Source organism: Rhinatrema bivittatum, chromosome 1 (genome assembly GCF_901001135.1).
Source record: "Rhinatrema bivittatum chromosome 1, aRhiBiv1.1, whole genome shotgun sequence".
Classification (NCBI taxonomy): domain Eukaryota; kingdom Metazoa; phylum Chordata; class Amphibia; order Gymnophiona; family Rhinatrematidae; genus Rhinatrema; species Rhinatrema bivittatum.
Window position 1 is genome coordinate 595149958 of NC_042615.1, and position 22078 is coordinate 595172035.

The window sequence follows — 22078 nt, forward strand, 5'->3', positions numbered from 1 at the left end:
TTCAATTGTGTGTGGGTGTGCATGGCTGTTTTTCCTAGGGTGCCTAATACCCTTGCACTGTCCTTAGGCTTTGCTGTACAAACATTTAACAGTCTCCCAATTCGTGATGTCATGGGTTGCATAATGGGTAAGGGCACAGTTTTTCCACTTAGCTATAGGCGCCACATTGCCTAGCTACGGCTCTGACTGTACATATTTTGAAACCCTCAACAGTTCATAACTTAGTCCAAGAAGAGAGTCTATGCATACTCAACATTTCATGCACATCAATATCCATTACAGGGTCTCCATCGGATATTTACCTGCTCACATAAATCTTACAGCCATTTGGCACCAAACCAGGTTACATCTCATATACCTCTACGTGCCCTCCACCTCGTGGTGCATTTCTCACCCCAACCATCTCTCCCACCCAGAGAAAGAGCAGCACTTCTTCACTCTGAAGTAAAGTGAGAAATGTTCCTCTTGGAACCGTGTTTCATGTCACTGTATAGCATATAGAGTTAGCTCCAAACTGTTCACTACTAGCTATCGGGGCTTCCTTTCTATTCTGTATATTTACTCCCCCTCCCCTGTTTCTGTGAGTTAAGCAGCCGGTTGCTTACAGCTGTTTTACATGGTTTATAAGAACAGAGCTGTTTTACTGCTCTTGTATAAAATAAGTCTCCCTGACTTGTTTATTTATAAAAATTTCTATACCACATCTCTAGATAAGGAGCACCCAAGGTGGGGTACAACAACAAAACAGCATAGACAGCTTATATTAAAATAAAAAACAGTGCTGCTGACTTCCGATATCACTTTATACCAACCCACTTCAATTTCACAAGCTGTACATCAAATAATTACACTGGGAACAAAACAGGTTAGTTTACCTCGTAATCTCTTGTAGTAAAACTCTTCTAAAGGCATGGAGCCATCACAGAGAGAACAGGAGCTCTCCCATTGCACTGCCTTCCTACGTTTCCTTGCAGGTAGCCTTCAATAACCCTCCTAGGGAAGATCGTCATTCTCTTATCTAAAACCAACTCCCTTGTGTCACAGTAGGTCCTTCAACTACAGGGCCACTGTACAGTTCAGATTGTAGAGTGAAGCCAGCAACTAAACGGGAGGGGCTAGGGAGACAAAGGAAGATCCTCTTTATAATGCCCTGCTCCGTACAGGGAAAAATTGTACCTTGTTTGGAATCTTTTACCTCATCATTTCATCTAGATGTATGCAGCAGGGTATAATTACACAAGAGACCATTCCTACCCCATAGAGCTTAAACAGGACAAATAAGACGTACTCAATTTAAATTTACTAATGGAAAACAGTAAACACAAGGATAGGATCAAGGGAACCTGGAGTTAAAATTTAAAAGCATGGTGGAGCCTCTGCTCCAGCAACAATTAGGGTGGCTCAATGCAATTCAAAGAACATGCAGGTATGGCGTTTCCGCAATGGGACTTATGGAGTCTTCTTCCCTGCCCTGCGCTTAAACCACTGCATTTCCAGAGCCAGTACACCAGCCTGTCTTGGCACCTTCTTAAAAAGAAAGAACGGTGTGCAAGCTGCTTGGTTCTGCATGCAGAGCAATAAGGCAGACGGAAAGTCAGAGAGAATAAAAAAAAGGGGAGCAGACACCCCCCTCAGGGAAAAAGGGGAGACAGCAAAGCAGACCCACAAGGGTCTCAAAGTAATATGAAAAAAACCCCAAAACAAACAAACAAAAAAAAACCATGCAAAAATGCACTTTGCCTTTTGACAACAGTCACTAGAAGAGAAACATAGTACAATTGGGTCCTGGATCATTGCTCTGTGCAGGGCAGGACCACTGTGTGGAGGGCCAGCAAGAGCACCAGAGCAGGTAGCAGCTGAAGGAGGATTACTAGAAAAAAAAAAAAAGAAGAGGTAGCAGTGGCAGGGCCTGATGAGGATCAGTGGCTGATCGGGGCCATGAGGATTAAAATGAGTTTCCCCCTTTTCAACGTTTTACAATTCTGGCACTGCACATAACCAGCAGTTCATCAGGTAAGGAATTAGGTGACTTGTTATAAACACTCATGTGGTTTATGTGCTACCATTGAAAAGAAAGTAGCAAATACACAATCGATGTAATCAAACTGTAAAAGAAAAAAAAAAGCACTATACCCCAATGAATTCCAAATGAGCACAAGGACACCTCTTTGTGGAGAGAAGAAGAGAGAAAATATAGTCCAATGAGAGTTTATTTTGCAGACATCTAGAAAGCGTAGCAGACCTTGGCTACGATTGGATACAGGACATGTGTTACACTTTGCTCTGATTTCCTGGAGTGTTTAGTCTTCTTGTGGGCTGACTCCTATTTCTTGGTTCTTTCTTGTCTTAATAGTTTTGAGTGTCAATTTTATGGCCTCACACTGGTTGAAAACAGAGGCAGCAGAATGCCTTTTTGATTGGGGGCAGCTCCACACATGCTCTGCCCCCTCCCTTCCACTGGCCCATGATCCCCATTCCCTCCCTCCCTCCCCTGCTTACGAGCAGTGGTACCTCAGGCCGCATCCTCTCTCTCCTCTGCCACCTGGCCCCCACTACGGCTGTGGCCCGTTCAGCAGTAGAGTCCCAGGAGGATTGAAAGCAGTAGCCGGGCCCAGAGCTGCACAAATGGCCATGGCTGATGCATTGTGGCTCTCCTCCTCCTCCTGCCTACCCTCACCCAGCCCTGGATTTCCTGAAACAATTCTACAGAAGGGCCATGGCACCTGTGGCCCACTCCATTCCTACACCTATGGTTTAAAAATAAAAACCCAAGCCTGGTGGCCGCTCTTCAGCTGTTCATTGTGCAATCACACTTGAGAGGAGAGAGGGACCAGTCTAGACACTGCTCAGTGAGCTGGAAACCCATGATAGTGGGTTGGGCTAATGAGGAGAAGGAGATTCTATCATTTTAAAACAAAATAAAACAAAACAAAAAAAAATCAAACAAGAAGAAATTGTAAGGTGTAACTTACAACTGCATTATCTAAAAGTGTTTTTTTTCCCTTTAATCTACACCTTCATACTGCTGCCCGCCTTACTGTAACTTGTGTGCCAGCTTCTTCTCTGTGTGCACGTAAGGCGGAAGCGTCACTTGTTTATACTGCTTTCCTCTAAAGCCTACCTGACAAGTTTGGTTTAGCTTTTTCCATTGTGCAAGAATTATAAAATATGTACTTCACACACAAAAAAAAAAGTATGGAGAGCAGCATAGTGCCTATTGTTAAAAAAAAGGTCAGCGTTTGCTAGCGGCTAACATCAGAGAGCACGGGACAGGAAAGGAGGGGGGGGGGGCGGGGGACATGCAAAGCTGCAACTCCCATTTCCTAGATTTTTTTTCAGACGTATTGAAGTATTTTCTTTTCTTATTGGCAAAGGAAGAGGTCAGTTAGGATCAGAGTATCTACGGAAAGTTGTAGATTACTGTTATGTTACAACCATCTGTAGCAATGTGCCACATTTTAATCTATAATAATGTAAGGGCATCAGCCACATAAGAATAAGAACCACCACCTACAACAAAATAACCGCAAAAAAAAAAACAGACGAACAAGGAGGGGAGGGGTGGTGGAAAACATCACATTAACAGTTAGATCAAGGAGGAGGAAAAGATCAGTTTTTACCCCTTAGAAAAATGGAACCTTTAACCCCAGCCATTAGGACCCTAGTGCACACCCACAAGAGGAGATCCTCTCCACCCCCCAAAAATATCGAAGGAGGGGTAAGAAGCTGCATCCGAGAATTCCCCTGCATCGCGAGGGCTCTGGCTGTAAGCAAGTGCGACTTTGTTTTTTTTTTACCCCATAGGGGCACAAAGTAAGAGAAATCCTCTCTGTAGTCCGTCTCCTGCTGTAGAATGTCTCCCAGGATTACTCTGTTAATGGGGAAATGTACACACACAGAGAGGACAGAATAAGCCCATCCACATCCTCCTACTTACAAGTGACACGATCGCCGACGAACTGAACTTAAAAGCAGTAGCACCTGTTTATTCTTATTTCATCGGCAAAGAGCAAAACCTTACAGCAACTACAAAAAAAAACAAACTGCCAAACGAAGGAAGGCAGAAGCCGAATATGAATATAGACACATATATATATATATGCATACACAGCCCCGCTGCTCCTCGGGACCTTACTGCAGTTTGTTCAGAAGTTACTCGCATTTAAAAGCGGGAGACCATGCACCGATCGGATGGCCTAAGTTTCTCCGAGTTGCTAGCAAGCTCTCCGAGCCTTACTGCACGGCCACGACCATCCCCGCTCAGCAGATTTCCCAAAGCCTTGCAACAGCTCGCCAGGAAGCTACAGCTAGTCTCACCCCAGGCTGCCCTGGGCGCTGCGAGAGAAGTTTCCCTTCGCACCCGGGTCTCTTTTCGGCCAGCAATTTGTTAAAGAAAGAAAAAAAAAAAAGAAAAAGATCAAAGCGAGCCTACGAAACTCCCCAGCCGGAAAGCAATGGGTGGGGAACGGGCGCCTTTTTTCCAACTCACCCGAAGGGAAGCCCCCTGCCCTCCTTCTTGCCGGGCCCCTTCTCCGCCTCGCACGGCTCCAACATGAGCACCATCGCCCGGGAGGCACAAGGCGAGCGCCCAGCCCGGCTCAGCAGCAGCGGCAGCGGCCGCCTCCCTCCTCTGGGCTCCCGCAGCCAACTGAGGCGCGCGCGCTCTGGCGGGGCGGCGGCTGCTGCTGCCTCCTAACCTGGCCAGGTCAGAACCGGTCTGATTGGCTGAGATCTCCGGCAAGATTACAAAAAAAAAACCCCAAAACAAACAGGGGGACATGCGGTTAGGCTGGGGAGGAAACACAAAGTTATAACGTTCTCCAAAGCTGTTCAACAAGTCTTTCTGGGGAGTGGGACGGGAAGTGTCTGTGCGCCTGGAAACAGGAGCCCTTTGAGATAAATCACAGCTGCTGTTGTTTGGCTGTTGATGGAAGAAAGACCTGGATGACAGGCAGCACACGGTTGCTTTTAATTAAGAGAAAAAAAAAAAACAAAACCCCGGACAAAATAACATAAAGATGAAAGGGGAGATGGCCAGTTTTTTTTTTTTACTTTTTAAAAGAAAGCTGCAACTAGAGCAGTTTGAAGTCCCATAAGTTCGCTCTAGGCCTAGGGCCTGGCCTGTTCCATATGTTAAATTATTCAGACAGGATGTGGCCTCAGGAAGGGTCGCCTTGTTATTTAATAATAGATCAACTCGAATTCTGTACATGAGGATGATAAACGTGACAAAACCAACGCAGCTGACAGGAGGGCCTGCCCGGTTAACCATTGAATGTTTCCATACTGTCTAAATAGAAACTTTTTTTTTTTTTTCATATTTAGAAATAACTTGGGTCATATTATGATAGAACTAACTAGCAGTCAGGTCTGTCTGACAAGCTGCAATGAGAGGATTAAAGAGAAGCTGGATCTGGCTGGCTGGCAGAGGCACGGGTAAGGGATTTGGCAGCTATGGCAAAGTGAAAAAGCGCACCCTCTCCATGAGCACAGCACACAACAGAAGCAAAAAAAAAGGCCTGCTCATTGAAGTCATTACTTCCACTAATAAAGATTGTCAGGAGACTTGCCGTTTAATTACTGTTCAAAGCCATGAAGGATTTACAATGTAATAAACTGAGATGTTGTAAAGTAGAAGTTGCAACGTGGAAACCTCGCACCTTAATGTTAATCGCTTGGAGGAAGTCCGCTTCAATGAAACAGTGGTTTAGGCGGGAGTGGAATTAAGTTTCCTAAAGAGCTGATGAATTTCCCCTATTTGTTAAGAAGTTTTGGGAAATGGTACCTATCTGGTTTAATAAGATAATTCCTGGGAAGTTACAGTTATCAAAATTACTATCAGCTATTTTGAATAAGTAATTTTTGAAAGTGACAAAAACAGTTTGTTTTAAAGGACATTAGTAGAAAATAAATAAGAACATTTTACAAGTTAGCCATTTCAAATGTCAGTTAAAGAATGTTTTTTTGGCAAATGATTATTAAATTAAGTCAGCGAAGGTAGTGGCTTCAATGAGTATGCCTTTTTCATTGCTACTGAATTATAGAATTTTTGATTATATTAAACTTATTAGGTTCTAGATCTCATTAACAGCAAAGCAAACTTCCTCCACTACCAGACATAAGAACATAAGACTTGCCATACTGGATCAGACTGAAGGTCCATCAAGCCCAGCATCCTGTTTCCAACAGTGGCCAATCCAGGTCAAGAGTACCTGGCAGGATCCCAAATAACATATAGATCCCTTGCTACTATGCCCAGGGATAAGTAGTGGCTTTTCCCAAGTCTATCTTCCAAGATCTTGTCCAAACCTTTTTTATACTTAGCTATGCTACCTGCCTTTCTACATTCCCCAGCAATGAATTCCAGTGCTTCTTTGTGCATTGCATGAAAAGAATGTTCTTGTTTGTTTTAAATGTGCTACATGGCACGTCCTCTAGTTTTTGGATTATTTGAAAGAGTAAAAAACTGATTCCCATTTACCTGTTCTCTTGCATTCATGACATTGTGATGAATCACATAACTTAGCCAAAAACACACTAAAAACTTTAGTAGCAAACCTATGATACCATAACAGTACCAACACCCAGGACGCACACAGGACCAACCCTTCTTATAAAAAGGCAGCACTGCAAATATAGGGCAAGGGGCTCTAGAACACCTCTACACCTCCTACTGGGAAAATAGAATAAACTGGACTGGTACAGATCCCCTACCCAGAAACTAAACACTAGCAAAATCCTTCACTTCTGTCACACATGCAAAACATGGACTGATCCCCACCAAATACAGAATAAGGGACCACAAATTGGAAATAGAAACTTGTAAACAATATTGAATTGGAGCCCTAACACTCCTGTGGATCTATGGAGGGGAAGGCTGCAGCATTTTCTCCTTTCTATTCTCCTCCCCAAGACAGACCCCAGTTTCTCTCCTTACCCACCTACCACAGGTGAGACTTCAGCATTTCCCCTCCCACCTCTCAACACCCGCTCCGAGAGGGCACCAACATTTTCCTCCCTTTCCACTCTCCCTCATTTGGACAAACCCCCCAACACATTCCCCCTTTCCACCCTATTCCCTCCAAACTGAACCCCAACATTCTCTCTCTTAATCACCCCTCCATCCAAGGCTGGACCCAAGTACATTTCCCCTTCACATCTCCTCCAAAACGGACCCTGGGCATTCTTCCCTTTCACCTCTCCCTTCTCCTAAGGCTTGGCTTCAGCTTTCTTTCCCTTTTCTCTCCCCGCTCAGAGCTGGACCCCAGTAGCATTTGCCCCTCCCCACTCCTTCTCCCAAAGCCTGGATCCCAGTACTTTCATCCGTCACCTCTTGTCTCTTATTTCTCCTCCAAAGATTGGAACCCAGCATTCTCCCATTTCTCCCTATTCCCAAGGTGGACCCCAGCAACACACTCCTTCTTCTTCCCTCCAGGCTGACCCTGAGCAGCACTCTCCCCCTTTCGCCTCTTCTCCAGTCTGACTCCAAACAGCACACTACCCTTTCCCTTCCCATTTTTCCCAAGATGAACTCCACTCCAGCGCTCTTTCCCTTCTTCCCTCATCTCCTAGGTTGGACCCTGCACTCTACCCCTTCACCTCATCCCTTCTGCCCAAAAGCTGGATCCCAGTGCCCTTTTCTTTCTCTCTCCAGGGCAGACCCCATTGCCTCCCACCTACAGCACAGCATCCTCCTTTTTACATTAACATGGACCAGTGCAAGACCAGTCTTGTCTTAACCTGTCGAACTTTGTGGTCTTCTTCTGGCTTCATGGGCTAACAGATGACCTGCCCCCCTCTCTGCTTGCCTAACTGAACAGTCTCCTTCCAGCTGCATGGGCTGACACAAAACATCTCCTTCTTCTTCCAGTGACTGGGTTGTCACTGCCTTATGTCCCCTCAAACTCTACCTAACTATATGCCAATGGCACACCCTTTGGGTAGTGGCTCCTATGACTGAGTTCGCTACAGCTCTTCTGTCTTGCAAGCTGCAGGTATAGTAGTATCTAGATGTCCTAGTGGAAATGCAGGCACTCATGTAGCCAGATTTCCCTGGCAGGCTTTTGTGCTCCTTGTGCCCACTGGATAAGTGTGGCAGGTTGATGGTGGCAAGCTATTGTCTGAAAAGGCCATGGGGACCTAGGAGGCTGGATGCTTGTGTCAGGGTTTGCTCCCCCAGAGGGGAGGAGTTAGCAATCTGTATGAGTGAACTCCCCAGGAGGGAGGAGTTAGCAATCTGTTAGAGGTTTGCTACTCCAGAGGGGAGGAGTTAGCACTCTGTTATATCTCCGTGCTGCGTTGCAAACTGTTATGATGCTGATGTCTGATGGACGGAGACATTAGATGAGAGCTAGTACCCTGTTATGCTCACAAGGGCGGATTGAGGGAAAATAGTGGCCCGGGGGATTTTTCTCCTTACTGGCCCATGGGTACCCAATTACATATACAATATAATTTACATATATAATTTACATATATAATTTACATATATATGTACACACCCCTATATTTCAGCATGCTACTCCCGTATCAACACAGTACTATTTGCCAAAACTCAAAGAATAACAACCCCACCTATGAAAAAGAATACCACAAATATTACACCAGAATCTAAAATATCAATACACCTCCTTTCAGGAAAACAGAACAGGCCAAGCTACTACAGATCCCTACAGAGAAACCACATGCTAAAAGAATGCTTCCTCTCAGTCTTTGCATGCAGAACACAAACTCTCACCAAATACAGAATAAAGCCACATAAAGTATAAATAGAAATGTGCAGACAAAAACTAAACTGTAAAACGTATCATGCCAGACTCTATACAGTGCAACAATGGAAAAACAAAAATGTCACCATTCCTCATGAAACAATCAATAAAATCAAGATATATAAATCATGACTCATAATTATAAAATCATACTAATAAAATAATTTCAAAACAGCTGATGAATAGAATATCCAATAATTAAAGACTCAAGGAAATTTTGAAACCTTTACCAAACACCAATAAAATATTTCAAACAGCAGACACATCACATACTACCCAATAATTAAAATGGTAATCAAGAAAAATGAACTTAAAAAGCCACCTTTACTTACCCTCTCCAGCAGTTCTCCTACTCCTTTCCCTTGCAGGTGACGCCAGAAGCAGCAGTAGCTGCTGAAGCTGTCCTCATGGGCCTCTTCCTTAGGGACCACAACCAATCTCTTCTCTCTCTCACTCACACACACACACACACACACCAGTCATACCCTCAAGACCAGTTTCTGTCTCTCACACACCAATCATCTCCCCAACCAGTCTCTCTCTCTCTCACTCACTCACACACGAGCACACAAATACCAGTCACCTCCCTGATCAGTCTCACACATACACATGTCACCTCTCTGGCCAGTCTCTCTCAATCACACAATGCTCTCGCTCTCTCTTACTTACACAAAGGCTTTCAATCATACACATGCTCTCTCTATTTCACTTACACACAAGCTCTCAATTACACACATGTTCTATCTCACAGCCACAAGCCAGCCAAAAACATGCTCCATATCTCTTGCACACACACACTGACACACAGAAGCACCCTCCCTGTCTCACATACACATTACACTCACAGAAGCACCTTGCTTTCAGACTTGCATTTTTCACTTTTACTAAAAGTGAAAGTGATGATCCCAACCATTAAATAAGAAAACCACATTCCTATCAGAAGGCAAAATGACACCCTTCCTTCAGGTTCTGTCCTCCCAAGGGACAGCCACCCACACCGTACAGCTTCTCTTGTTTTGCGTTTTCAGGCAATAAAGCAAGTGTCTTTCTTCAAACTATCAGTCATATGATTATTCATGTGGGATATATGGAACTGAAAGACCTCCTTAGTCAACTTCCCTTTTAAATGGGAAGATTCCAGTCTTAGTCATTTAAAAATATACATTTTCTAAAGGCTTAAAAAATAGCAAAACCATTTCAGATTGGAACTATTCTAGTCTTCATGCTTAAATTATGCTAAAAAAAGAAAAACAACCCACCTGGCATCAGTATCTTAAATTTGTGATTTTGCTGAGATGAACATTTTAAATAGTTTAAATTTTTTTTTTTTTGCTTTAATATTTGTCTCTACCCACTTTGCTACATTTTATTTTCTAGAAGAGGGACGCTTAAAATTCAGTAATTTAATCTTTCATCCAACTTTTCAAAAGTTGCACTATTCTCATACACACACACACACACACAAAAGCACCGTTCCTTTCTCACATACACACAGAAGCACCCATCCGATCAAAGGCTTAACAGCTGGTCTCCGGCGGCGGTTCACTTCTTCGGCCCCCGCCGGCCTCGATTGTAATTTCTTCAGCCTCCGCCGGAGACCACCGGCCTTGATTTTAATTTCTTTGGCCCCCGCCGGCCTCAGTTTTAATTTCTTCGGCCCTCTTGGTCTCCGGCGGGGGCCGAAGAAATTAAAATCGAGGCCGGCGGGGACGGAAGAAATTAAAATCGAGGCCGGCAGAAGCCAAAGAAAAGAAGATAGGCGCTGCCCAGCCAGCCCCCGCTTGAGGTTGGCTGGGAGGCGCCCATCTTCTTTGCTTCAGCCTCCGCCGCCGCCGGCCTTGATTTTAATTTATTCGGCCCTTGCCAGCCTTCGGGGGCCGAAGAAGTTAAAATTGAGGCCGGCGGCGGCCGAAGAAAAGAAGATGGGCGCCGCCCAGCCAGCCCCCACTTCAGGCTGGCTGGGAGGCACCCATCTTCTTTTCTTCGGCCGCCGCCGGCCTCGATTTTAATTTCTCTGGCGGGGGCTAGCTGGGAGGTTCCCATCTTCTTTTCTTTGGCCCCCGCCGGCCTCGATTTGTATTTCTTCGGCCCCTGCCGGCTTGGCCTCTGGCAGGGGCTGACTGGAAGGCGTTGAGGCTGGGCTGAGGAAGAGCCACGCGGTCGAGACCATGTGACAAGGTAGACCGGCCCACTGGGGGATGCCCGATCCCCCGATAGGTCAATCCGCCCCTGTATGCTCAGCTCCTGAAGTGGGAGGAGTGAGCACACTGTAGTGAATAGGTGAATCCTTGGGCCGATGGCAGATGGCAGCACCCCCAGGAGGATATCCTGAGAGAGACCACCGGCTAGGCTTGAGTATGGAGACAGACACAGATAGTTCTTTTATTAGACAGGTTAGTAGAACCACCAGAGGTGGCAGTAGTGAGCTGGTATGCCCGGCAGGGCGAATCGGAAATGGAATCGGTTCTGATTCTGGGTTTGGGGACTATCGGGGAATTTTTTTCGTGTGGTCCGATCGGTTTTTTTTTTATCGGCTGCGCCCGAGCCGATAAACAAAAAACCCACCCTGACCCTTTAAAACACATTCTTTAGCTTCCCCACCCTCCCGACCCCCCAAAAAAACTTTTAAAAGTACCTGGCGGTCCAGTGGGCATCCCAGGAGCGATCTCCCACTCTCGGGCCGTCGGCTGCCACTAATCAAAATGGCGCCGATGGCCTTTTGCCCTTACCATGTGACAGGGTATCCGTGCCATTGGCTGGCCCCTGTCACATGGTAGGAGCACTGGATGGCCCGTGCCATTTTTAAAGATGCGCCGGTCGTCCATTACTCCTATCATGTGACAGGGGCCGGCCAATGGCACGGATACCCTGTCACATGGTAAGGGCAAAGGGCCATCGGCGCCATTTTGATTAGTGGCAGCCGACAGCTCGAAAGTGGGAGATCACTCCCGGGACCCCATTGGACCACCAGGTACTTTAAAAACGTTTTTTGGGGGGGGGGGTCGGGAGGGTGGGGGAAGCTAAAGGATGTGTTTTAAAGGATTGGGGCGGGTTTATGGGTTGTTTTTGTGTGCCATTTTTCCCGCCCTCCCCCAAAACGATAAGAGAACCCCACAAACAATTTTGTGGGGTTTTCCTATCAGTTTCGGGGAGCCCCCAATTTCTGACGAGTTTGAAAATATCGATTTTCAATCATCAGAAAAACAATTCACATCTCTATCAGATACTGTAACTGTGATCCCAGGGTTGCTGAGCTGTAGAAAGACTATAGATAGTGAGTAGACAGGGTATGCTGTATACATAGCCAGTAGTAGATAACAATCTCACATAGAATCTTAAAGAGGCTCAGTAGCTGGAAAGAGTTAGGCCCTCGAGGAGCGAGTACCTGGTTCCAGGGACAGCTCTGAGAGAGCTGTGGTAACTCACGAATGTCTGTATCTGCGATAGCCTCTAGGCAATAGAGAATCTTCAGGGTCTTCAGGAACATGGGCCCTCGAGGAGCGAGTACTGGTTCCTATCTGCAATCTGAAATAGAGAAAAGAGAGAAAGGCCCCCGAGGAGCAGGTACCCCTGGTAAGTCCGAGGAGGCAGAGTAGCTTGGAACGATTCCTATAGCGAATCCATCAAAGTCCTTGCTAACTCGAATCGTAAGCGCAAGTGAAGACCTTTTATGTTGGAAGCGGATGACGTCAATACAGGGGGACGCCCCTGAGGTTCGCGCTCTTGCTGGTACATACTTCGGAGCGTGCGCCCTACGTCATCAGGAACATGGTGGATCCGCAGCGTCGAGCCGGTCCAGGGATACCGGGGAGAAGCGGCATGGAGACTCCGCGACAGCAAGCCGTCCATCAGGCCCGGAGGGAGTCGCCTTAGAGGTAGAGAGGGTGGAGCGAGGGCGAAGAGCAGGCCCGAACGCAACAGCTTGGAGAATGGTCATACTAGTATTGATCACTATGAAAATTATTATTATTTATTTTGATATACTGCTTCTTCCAAAACAGTCACAAAGCAGTTTACAATGCTAAAACAAACACCAAGCTTTGTTTTCAGACATGGAAAGAGAGGGACATTGGACAGCGCTGTCGCCAGACAAATCAGCGCCCCAAAGATTGCTTTTAGTGTCCTCCTTCCCTTTTGGGCTCACAGATTGACCTAAAAGGGTGGTGTGGTGCTCTATGCCAGTCTGGCACCCAGGGCAGTCACCCTTCTTGCCTAATCTTTGTCATGGCCCTGATGCTGGGTGTAATCTGAATAGGAACTCATATTTGTTCATCTACCCCAGAGGTGTACAAAGGGGGAAGGCAACAAATTCTGTTTTAGATAAGGAATGTTATCTTTGAAGTGGTCATGCTCTATAGCTGGCAGCTGGGATATATCCTTGGCAGTCTGGATAGGAATAACTGGGCAGACTGGATGGGCCAATTAGCTTTTTTCTGTCATCATCTACCATGTTATTGAGGGATGTCGTCGGAAGGGAGAATTTCATAGACTCAGCAGAGTGAAGAGAGTTCACTAACAAACGTTTATGGTGTGAGATACTCCACCATAAACGTAGAGGAGTTTTACTTTCTGTTGCTTGTGTGATATCTTGTGATCAAAGAAAACGACAAAAAGGGCTAGCATACACTATTCTTTACTTCAAAACCAAAAACAGGAAATGACTTGGTGCTGGAGGAAAAAGATGAAAAGAGAGAAAGCAGACCAGCTGCTATGCCATGCAGTTTGCTCAAGACCTAGGTTGGTGATGTGACACGGTTTTTTAACTGCCTGTGTAATTTAGGCACCTTTAGATACTATAGTTTATACTAATATTTGCAAAATATTTCAGGGGGAGGGGGCACCCATGATAGTTTATTAATTTATACTTGGAGGCATAGCACTGAGACTGAGACCTGATCCCACCTCTGCTAGTTAGCCAGGAAGGAGATGTGACCTAATAGAATAATGAGCTATGTGCAAGGTCTCTGGTTTACTATGATCCATAGCTATGGCACCTGCTGCAGAACTGTGGCAAGCTGGTCATTGCTACCTCGTGCTGCCTCCTTCCTCACTCAAAATCAGTGGTTCTGTGGATGGTCGGGGTGGAGGTACTGGAGAAAAGGAAAGTTTGGGAGGGAGAATATGAGTGAAAGAAGCATTACATTTGAGAGGGAGAGAGACGATGGAGATAGATATTAGGGAAAAGAAAGCAAAAGTGAGAAAGAAAGAGGAAAAATTAAAATGAAATCACAGAAATGGAGGATAAAGATCTGAAATGCTAAAAAGAAAGAGAATCACATAAGAACAAAGAAGTAAACCAGGTATTTACAACAAAGCTTGAAAAAATATTTTATTTTAAAAATGAGAGTAGTTATTGAAAATATTTCAATTTAAAACTGACTTTACATGCCTATTATGGCATGCAAAGTGGATATAACGGTAAGCAGAATCAGCACAGAATGTTCTTATCCTTATCAAAGAAATCGACCCATGAGCTGGGGACTATAGCTATGAATGTGAATGGCTCCTGAGACTCATCAATAAAAATCCTTCTCTCTCACTGACTCTGTGTGCTATTTTATCTCTCTTCCTCTCTGTTTACCCAACACTAATTGAGCAATATTAACTTTGTGGTGTTACCCCTTTCCGCTGCTGCCTTATGTATCAGGCACAAAAACTGGTAGCTAGACTTCTCATCTCAGAGGTTAGTGTAGCACTGTAGGTGTACGTTACTGAAACAGTAAAGCATTAAGAGGTCGATATTCAAGTTTGGCTGGCTAATTCCCAAAGTTAGCCAGACAAATCTTGCTGTTTCAGTTTTCACTGGGGGTCACCTTCAAAAGCTGCAGAGCACTAGCCAACCCGTTGTGGCCTCTGGAAAAATGCACGGATTTGTGCCATGGGGAGCAGGATTCCCCTGCAGGGCCCCAGGGATCAGCAAACAAAACCAGCCCACGCAAAAGTTCCAAAACAAGAAAAATAATTTATGGCAGAAAACAGAATCCAAGGTGAAAGCCAAGAAGAATTCACAAAGGCAGTTCACAATTCTATAAAAATAAGCACAGTTTCTCAGGCTGTCCATCAGTTCAGAAGTAATTACTCACTTTTCCATGTCACTTGAGTACAGTTGCACTGAAGATTTTTCCTCTCCGGTTCCCAATAAAACGTTTTCCTTCCTTTAGGTCCCCACTGAAGAATGGAAAATGGTTTCTGCTCTACCATTCACTGGCTTCATACTTCCCTGGAACTGATGGTGTTCCCTTGGATTAGGGGGTCCTCTCCTTCCAGCTGGCCTTTAGCCCTTACCAAAGAGTCACTTCTACTCTCTCCAGCAGATCAAAATATCTTCACCATTCTAGTCCTGAACTCCTCAAGAAAAGATTCAGACTCCAACAACTTCAGAACTCCCCTTATGACTCAGAACCCATTTCCTCAGGGGGAAAGATTCTCCTTTCATTCACTATCTCCTACCCACCCCTTTGGATCTCCCATTACTGGAAAGCTGCTAGTATTAAACACAGGACACACTTTAATGAAACTTGACAGGTGTCACACTGATATGCTTACATGATGTTTTGAGGTCAGCCAGTCCTATGGCTAATACTAAGGATCTGCACCCCAAGCTCTGAGATTCTCTGGTTCGAGACCCACCATACAGAACACCATCCCACTAGATGGCCGCTGGGGGCAAAGGTCTGGGTTTGCTGAGTTTTCTATAGAAATGGGCTAGGAATCTGTCGGCATGAACATGCTCTGCTAGTTCCTATCTATGATCCTCTGAAGTGTAGCCCTTCCTATGAATGAGATAGTGCAGACATCCTGATGGTCTCTTGTAGCCAGGATTTGCTGGACAATGACCTCTTGCTGACCTTGACTGAAATTGGACCCAAAAAACAAGAAGGTAGGCGATCTAAAAAAGCCGTTAGGAAAACCAAAGAGGATTAGATGCCAAAATCTTTTTCAATCTTTATTGTAGTAGTGACTTTTTTTTTTAAATAACTGCCCGACTCAGGCCGGGTTTCACCGTTCATGCAACGGCTGCCTCAGGGGCTTAGACTCTCATTTGAACTTAGAACCATTAAGGAAGCATCAAGCTTGTAATTCAATATCATTTAAAAATAATCCACAGTGGGAGCGTATCTTGATTGCTATGAAACAAATCATAATCTTGTAGACCCCATTCATCTCATGGTGCCTTCGCTCCACGAACCGGATGTCTGATCTCCACTTTTCTTTTTTTGTTTGTTAAGCATTGTACAAAGGGTTCCTTGTCTCTTTCTTACAATATGGATAATGTTCCTTTTTATGCTGCCCAGCAAAAAAGCGAGCAGAAGGGGAAGGCATCCATAATCTCATTACATTTTTGGGCAGCCACCTTCCAAATCAGCGATCATCCTCCCTTGGAAGGTTTTCCTTTGTTATTGGCTACTCTAACCTTTGGTGCTGGTGGGGTCACCAGGCTGACCTCCATTGATTTGCCTCTTTTGTAGTGACAGTCCCTGGCCAAGTGGCCTCATTTTCCAAAGATGAAACAAGCAGATGAAACAAGCTCCAAGCATAGAAGCAGAGCTGTCCTGCTCTGGGGACTGTTCTTTGGGGTCCTATACTCTTATTATCACAATAGGAAGCCTGTGTGGATTGTGTTTCCAGCCTCCGTACTACTTCAGACATAAGCTGAGTCTGATGGAAGGCATTTGCCATTTCTGATGTTTTGTCCAGGGTGAGCCCTGGGTGTTGACATAACCAGTTCTGCATAGATTGGTCCAGCTCGTCTAGAAACAGCTCCAGAAGGACCAGATTGGCTTCCTCTAGGCTTGTTTTCAATTCTAGCTGCAGCCATTTCCATCTGGCATATTTTAACTGATGAAAGAGGCTATGTGGGGTTTTCTCTAGCTGTAGGTACTCTTTTGGAACTGCTGCTGATAGGTCTCCATTGTATAACCCATTCTTTCCAGGATGTAGTTTTGACCGCAGAATAGTTGGTTGCCCATTTGGACTTGCTGCCTGAATGTCACTTAGCTCTAGCAGGCAAGCAGATTTGCTAGGTATGGTCCAGCTGACTTTTGGCAATTCTTTCAAAATTCTTTAAGAACACATCCAGGAGGTGGAGGCCATGCCTGCAGTATGGTGGTTTCATTGCTTGTGCCAACTGGTTCAGTGGCATCTGCCGGGGGCTCACCAATGTCAGTCAGTACCGGCCAATTTATTGAGTCAGGGTGTGCGCTGCCCCCATGTTTTCTGCTGTCCTTCGGTGAGGGTCTAAATGGCTCATTCCATTTTAGCCTACTGACTCTGGCACCACGAAAGTTTGCTGAAGGGCTTTGCCCTGTTCTGGCATACTCAAATACAATTTCCTATTTTCTCACAGGAAAAATAAAATAAAACCTGCCTATTCAGCTCTGACTCACTATACATATAAGTCCCTCAGTTCAAATGAAGCTATCCTTCTTAGCCTGCTGTAAATTTAACTTTTGCCTGCCACTGCAGTGAGGCCTAATAAAGGAGAAATCACAGGAAAGTTAAAAAAAAAAGTCCCCTTTTTTTTTCTTCTTTTAGCATGTGTGTATGCCGGCTTAGTGCAGAAACCCCCTAACTGATACCATATGTAGCAATGTAAACAGTCTTTGGGGTGGCTAGAGAATAGATTCAGGCTGGACTCTGGCAAATCTCTCACAAACTTCTTTATTTAATATCAAGAAACAAACAAAAGCAGCTCTGTTATTCTTTGCAGTTCACAAAACAAAAGCAGAAGTATCTCTTTCTCTAGGCTTCTTTCTCTTTCCTGGGCCTCCTGTTTCCGGCTAATTATACACCTTTCTCAGGGATTTTTGCCCAGGACCAGGATTCCCTGCTGTATTGGGTTTAAGATGGACCAGGCCAGTTCTCTGGAGCCAATCCTTTAAAGTGTTCTGGGGTTTTCTCCTGTATACTTCTTCACAATTGCTAATAATTCTTTATCATAGATGTGGTAGTTCCATGTGGTGGGCACTACCTTTCGAGAAACGTAAGTGCAAGGATGGAGGAGATTCCCAGGCCTCTTCCTCTAAGACAGAATGGCTCCTCCTGATGCATTAGCCTTCACAATGAAGGGTAGCATAGGGTCCAGATGCATCAATATCTGGGAGGAAGTGAATGCCTTCTTCAAGCTGACAAAGGCCGATTGTTCCGAGGCCTACCTGAAGGGGGCGTTTTTCTTCAACACTTCAGTCAGTGAGGCTACTATTTTGGAAAATTCCTGTACTATGTGCTATGAGATTGATTTCATCTCTACATGGTTAACAGATGATGTCATGTCACCTAGGATAGGCTAAGCCACTGCATGCATGCGGATAAAGTCCTGCTTTTTCTTTTCATTGAGAAATCAGAACTACATCTGCATGCATACAATAGGATAAAACCAGGACTGGATTAGTCGTCCTAGTAATCATTTCGGTGAGGCTGTACAAGTTTGTAATGTCTCTTCAGGGCTGTATTTGCTCCTGTCTAGCTCTAACATAGTTTCCTTTCCCACAGGGTCGGGATCCATTGTTGGTGGGGAAAAGTTCTACGTTCACGGCCAGGAGTGCCCTTTTCTCACATCTTTCCCTTCTCTTGTTTCCTGGGAGAGGAGTACATATATTCACTATGGGTGCTAGAAGTGGCCAAAAAAACCCCAACTCTTCAGAGTCACTGGGAGATTGTCCAAAATAATAATCTTTACTGTTAAAACGCTGGTGGATCATGGCACAATAAAACGTAAACTGCAGCAGCACGGTATTCTCTGGTTTGATTCTTTTACAGTCTCTTTCCTCTGTCTGTGCAGGAGGGTCCTAAACCAATGTCAAGGAAATCTCTAGCCCCCCCAGCTTGAAAAACTAGAGCCCCCCAGTTGGGCAAGGTATTCCTTAGAGGGCGGGAAACCCCTTCCAAACTGGTAAAAATGTAGAAAGGACTCTGCACAGAGAGCTCCGAAACTCTCTCTCTCCCCCCCAGGGGCAAAGACTCCTGTGAGGCATCCTCAGTGATCTTGAAGAGTTCTTTACTCAAGGTTAGTAATTCTTCAGTATTTCATGCTCTTAGGATCCCTGACTGGAAGGATCCAGGCTGGATTAGCAGCTCCAATCTTCTTTTGGGTAGACAGGGAGCAGCCGGACCTTCCTCCTAGATCTTCCAAAACAAAGTCTTTCCCACAAAAAATGATGCAAACACCGAAGGTCCTGGCCTCGAGTCGCCACTTCCTCTGTCCTCGTCGAGGGTGTAGAGGGGCACGTCTTAGGGAGAAGATAGGAAGAAAGCAGATCCCTGACCCAACTCACAGGCCACGAGCAGGATTTGCTGGAGCCCTAGGGCAGGCCCAAAAAAATATGAACTCAGGCAAAAACCTCCAGATGCCTCCTAAACCTCCAAAAATAAGCTAGGCTGCCCCCTGAGCTCTCAGCGGAGAGCTGCTATAAAAACTAGCAAAGGGGATGTCCATTCCAGCTCCCTCAGAGGGAGGGGCTGCATTAGAATGGATCCCTCCCTCAATCACTAACCTGCACTGATATTATTTACTAGCACCAGAAAAACCCCAGGACTTACTGGTAACAGAACGGAGTGCCTGTCACACACAGTGTTGTCAGTCCTGGAGGTATTAGCTGTCCTAGTATCTTATCTTTGGGGATACACAGAGTTATCAATCCTATAGGTTTAAAAGGGTGAAAAATTAGACAGAAGAGAGAGTTTTCTACTTTCAAGGCTTTCTCTTTTAGTGTGCTTCAGGAAAGGTAAACATACTTCATGATTATTTTTTACGTTTTCTGCTTTCTTTCAATTTTTTAGGATATTAAATGTTAGGTTCATTGAAAGTACATGCAAAACATTTTGCTAATAAATTTGAGCAATAATTATTAAAAATGATTTGTTCTTATTTACTTTGTATGTCTTCGTTTCTGTCTGGGATAAGCCCTTTCTCCATCTTATGTCATCTGGTAACCCTAGCTTGAACCAGTTTCTGGGATTTATAGTCCCTGCATGCAGCAAAATGTGCAAAGAAAGACAAACAACCAATTAAGCCCGTCTAATATCCTCACATAGGTTTGCAAGATGATTCCAGGTTACCCAGAAAGGCTGAACCAGTCCTGGTTTGGCAGTTTCTGATTTGAACAGCAGTGAGGAAAAGGCAGAACTGGTTTAGCCTGTCCAGGAAGAGCTGGAACCATTTAATAACCCTGCCTGGAGTCACTAGTAATCTATAGCAGCAGGGGAAACTAGCATTGACTGCTTTGATAGAGAGGTAGAAAAGGCACAAAAAATAAAAAGAAGCAAACTAATTGACATGGTAAGCAGGGTCAGAAAAACAATTCTTTTTGCAAGCAAATGGTTGGAGTTCCAGCCCAATAATGCACTTTATGGTTGCTTTGCTTAACAAATGACAGTAAATGAACCCGTAGATCAAGCTGAGCTGGTTGATACAGTGTATTTGAATTTTCAGAAGGCATTTGACAAAACTCCCCCATGAGAGACTCCTCAGGAAATAAAAAAAAGTCATGGGCTAGGAGGCAGTGTCTTATTGTGGGGCCCAAGGCAATAAGGTGCGTTCAGCAGAGTGCGCAGTTTCACCCACAGGTTTGCACAGTTTTTGTGTACAAATGTTACTCCCAATGCAGCAAGGAGTTTTGCGCACAAAAATATGCGTGTAAAACCGCATCTAGCTTAGTGCCCTCACATGGAAATCCCATGCTCCTTGAGGCATTAGCTATTAGCCCTCCCAAAGCGCTGGCTTAACTCAGGTTTTCCTAGCGATGGAACTTTTATTCCTGGTCAGAGCTGGAGTAAAGTTTCCAGTGCTAGCGTTAATCTACTGTCAGAAGCAGGAGTTCCGGTGCCGGGATCAGTATAATTGGGATTTATGCACAGAAAACATGCTTTGCACAAACACAAAGCTTATATTCTGCTCATGAATATGATTTATGTGCACAAAAAATGTTTTCTGTGCATAAATCACATGTGATGCATATAAATCATGGGCCTGATTTACTATGGCTTTTCTCCCATTCTGTCTCTATGGGGAAAAATGCTTAGTAAAGGAGGCCCTATGTTTTGTGCTCATAAATCATGTCTAAGAGACTTCCCCATATTAAAATGTGGGATCGGCCCGTGCTGAGTGCACTCAGCACACGTTTTTAAAACTCCCAGTGCATTAGCATACCACACCTTATTACATCGGGCCTATGGACTGGTAACTGGTTAAAAGAAAGGAAACAGAGAGTTGGACTAAGTGGTCAGTTTTCCCAACTAGGGGAAAGTCATTAGTTTAACCTATTCATGAATGATCTGGAAAAGGGAAAAACAACTGAAGGTATCAAATTTGCAGATGACATGCAATTATTCAAAGTTGTTAAAACAGCAGCAGATTGCAAGGAACTGCAGAAGGACATTGTGAGACTAGGAGACTGAGGTACCTGAATGGCAGATGAAGTTTCATGTGGAAAAGTGTGAAGTGATGCACATAGGGGAAAAATAATTCCAACTACAGTTACACAATGCTGGGTTCTATATAGGTGGAGTCAGCGCCCAGGAAGAGGATCTTGGAGTCCTTGTGGACGATACATTGACATTCTCAGCTCTGTGTGGGGGCAGTCAACAAAACAAATAGAATATTAGGACTGATCCGAAAAGGAATGGAGAATAAAATGGAAAATATCATATTTATCCATCCATGGTGCGACTGCACCTTGGATATTATGTGCAGTTCTTGTCACCCCATCTAATAAAGAGATGATGGAATAAGAAAAGATGCAGAGGAGGGCAACAAAAATGAAAAAGGCATGGAACAGCTTCCCTATGATGAGAAGCTACACAGGTGAGGGCTCTTCAGCTTGGAAAAGAGACAACTGAGAGGGGATATGATAGATGTTTATAACATCATGAGTGGGGTTGAACAGGTAGATAAAGGAGAGTTATTTACACTTTCAAATAATACTAAAACAAAGGGATACACCAATCAATCATCAGATTTAAAACAAATCATATGTCATGGGGTGTCTAGTTCTGCCCTTTAATAGCAGCTCTTCCCTTTATAAAAAAATGGCAGCAGTGGCTTCAGCTGGTTGAGTGCCCTCAGTGCGTGTCAGTGATCTCAACCAGACGCTGCCTCTGTTGTGATATCCGTGTAGTGTCAGTGTGTTAGAGAGGTGTACCACTTCCCATTGAGAGGGGACCTTTGAAGTAACAAATCTTCTGTACCCTTGTGACATAGAGGGATTTTAGAAAGCCATCCTTAGCGCAGGGCTGAGGACACTTGGTGGGTCTGTCCCTCCGTAGGGAAAGGAACAGAAGGAGTGAGCTCTCTTCTGGGCAAATGGGTGCCT

General features: G+C 44.8%; 1 protein-coding gene across 4 annotated transcripts in view; it reads right to left on the reverse strand.

Annotated features, from left to right (window-relative positions):
* The window catches only part of GRAMD2B (GRAM domain containing 2B), a 185041-nt gene that overhangs the window by 108504 nt on the left and 54459 nt on the right, over positions 1–22078 (reverse strand). Inside the window, exon 1 of one of the 4 annotated variants that reach the window (XM_029619473.1) lies at positions 4490–4904. The exons of 2 other annotated variants lie outside the window; for them this stretch is intronic. Coding sequence is in view for 1 of the 2 variants with exons in the window: in XM_029619463.1 (XP_029475323.1) it covers positions 4490–4563 (74 nt within the window). In the remaining variant the exon portion in view is untranslated. Of the gene's footprint in view, positions 1–4489; positions 4905–22078 lie in introns of those variants that run through there. One more of the 4 variants, XM_029619463.1, reaches the window with a different exon arrangement.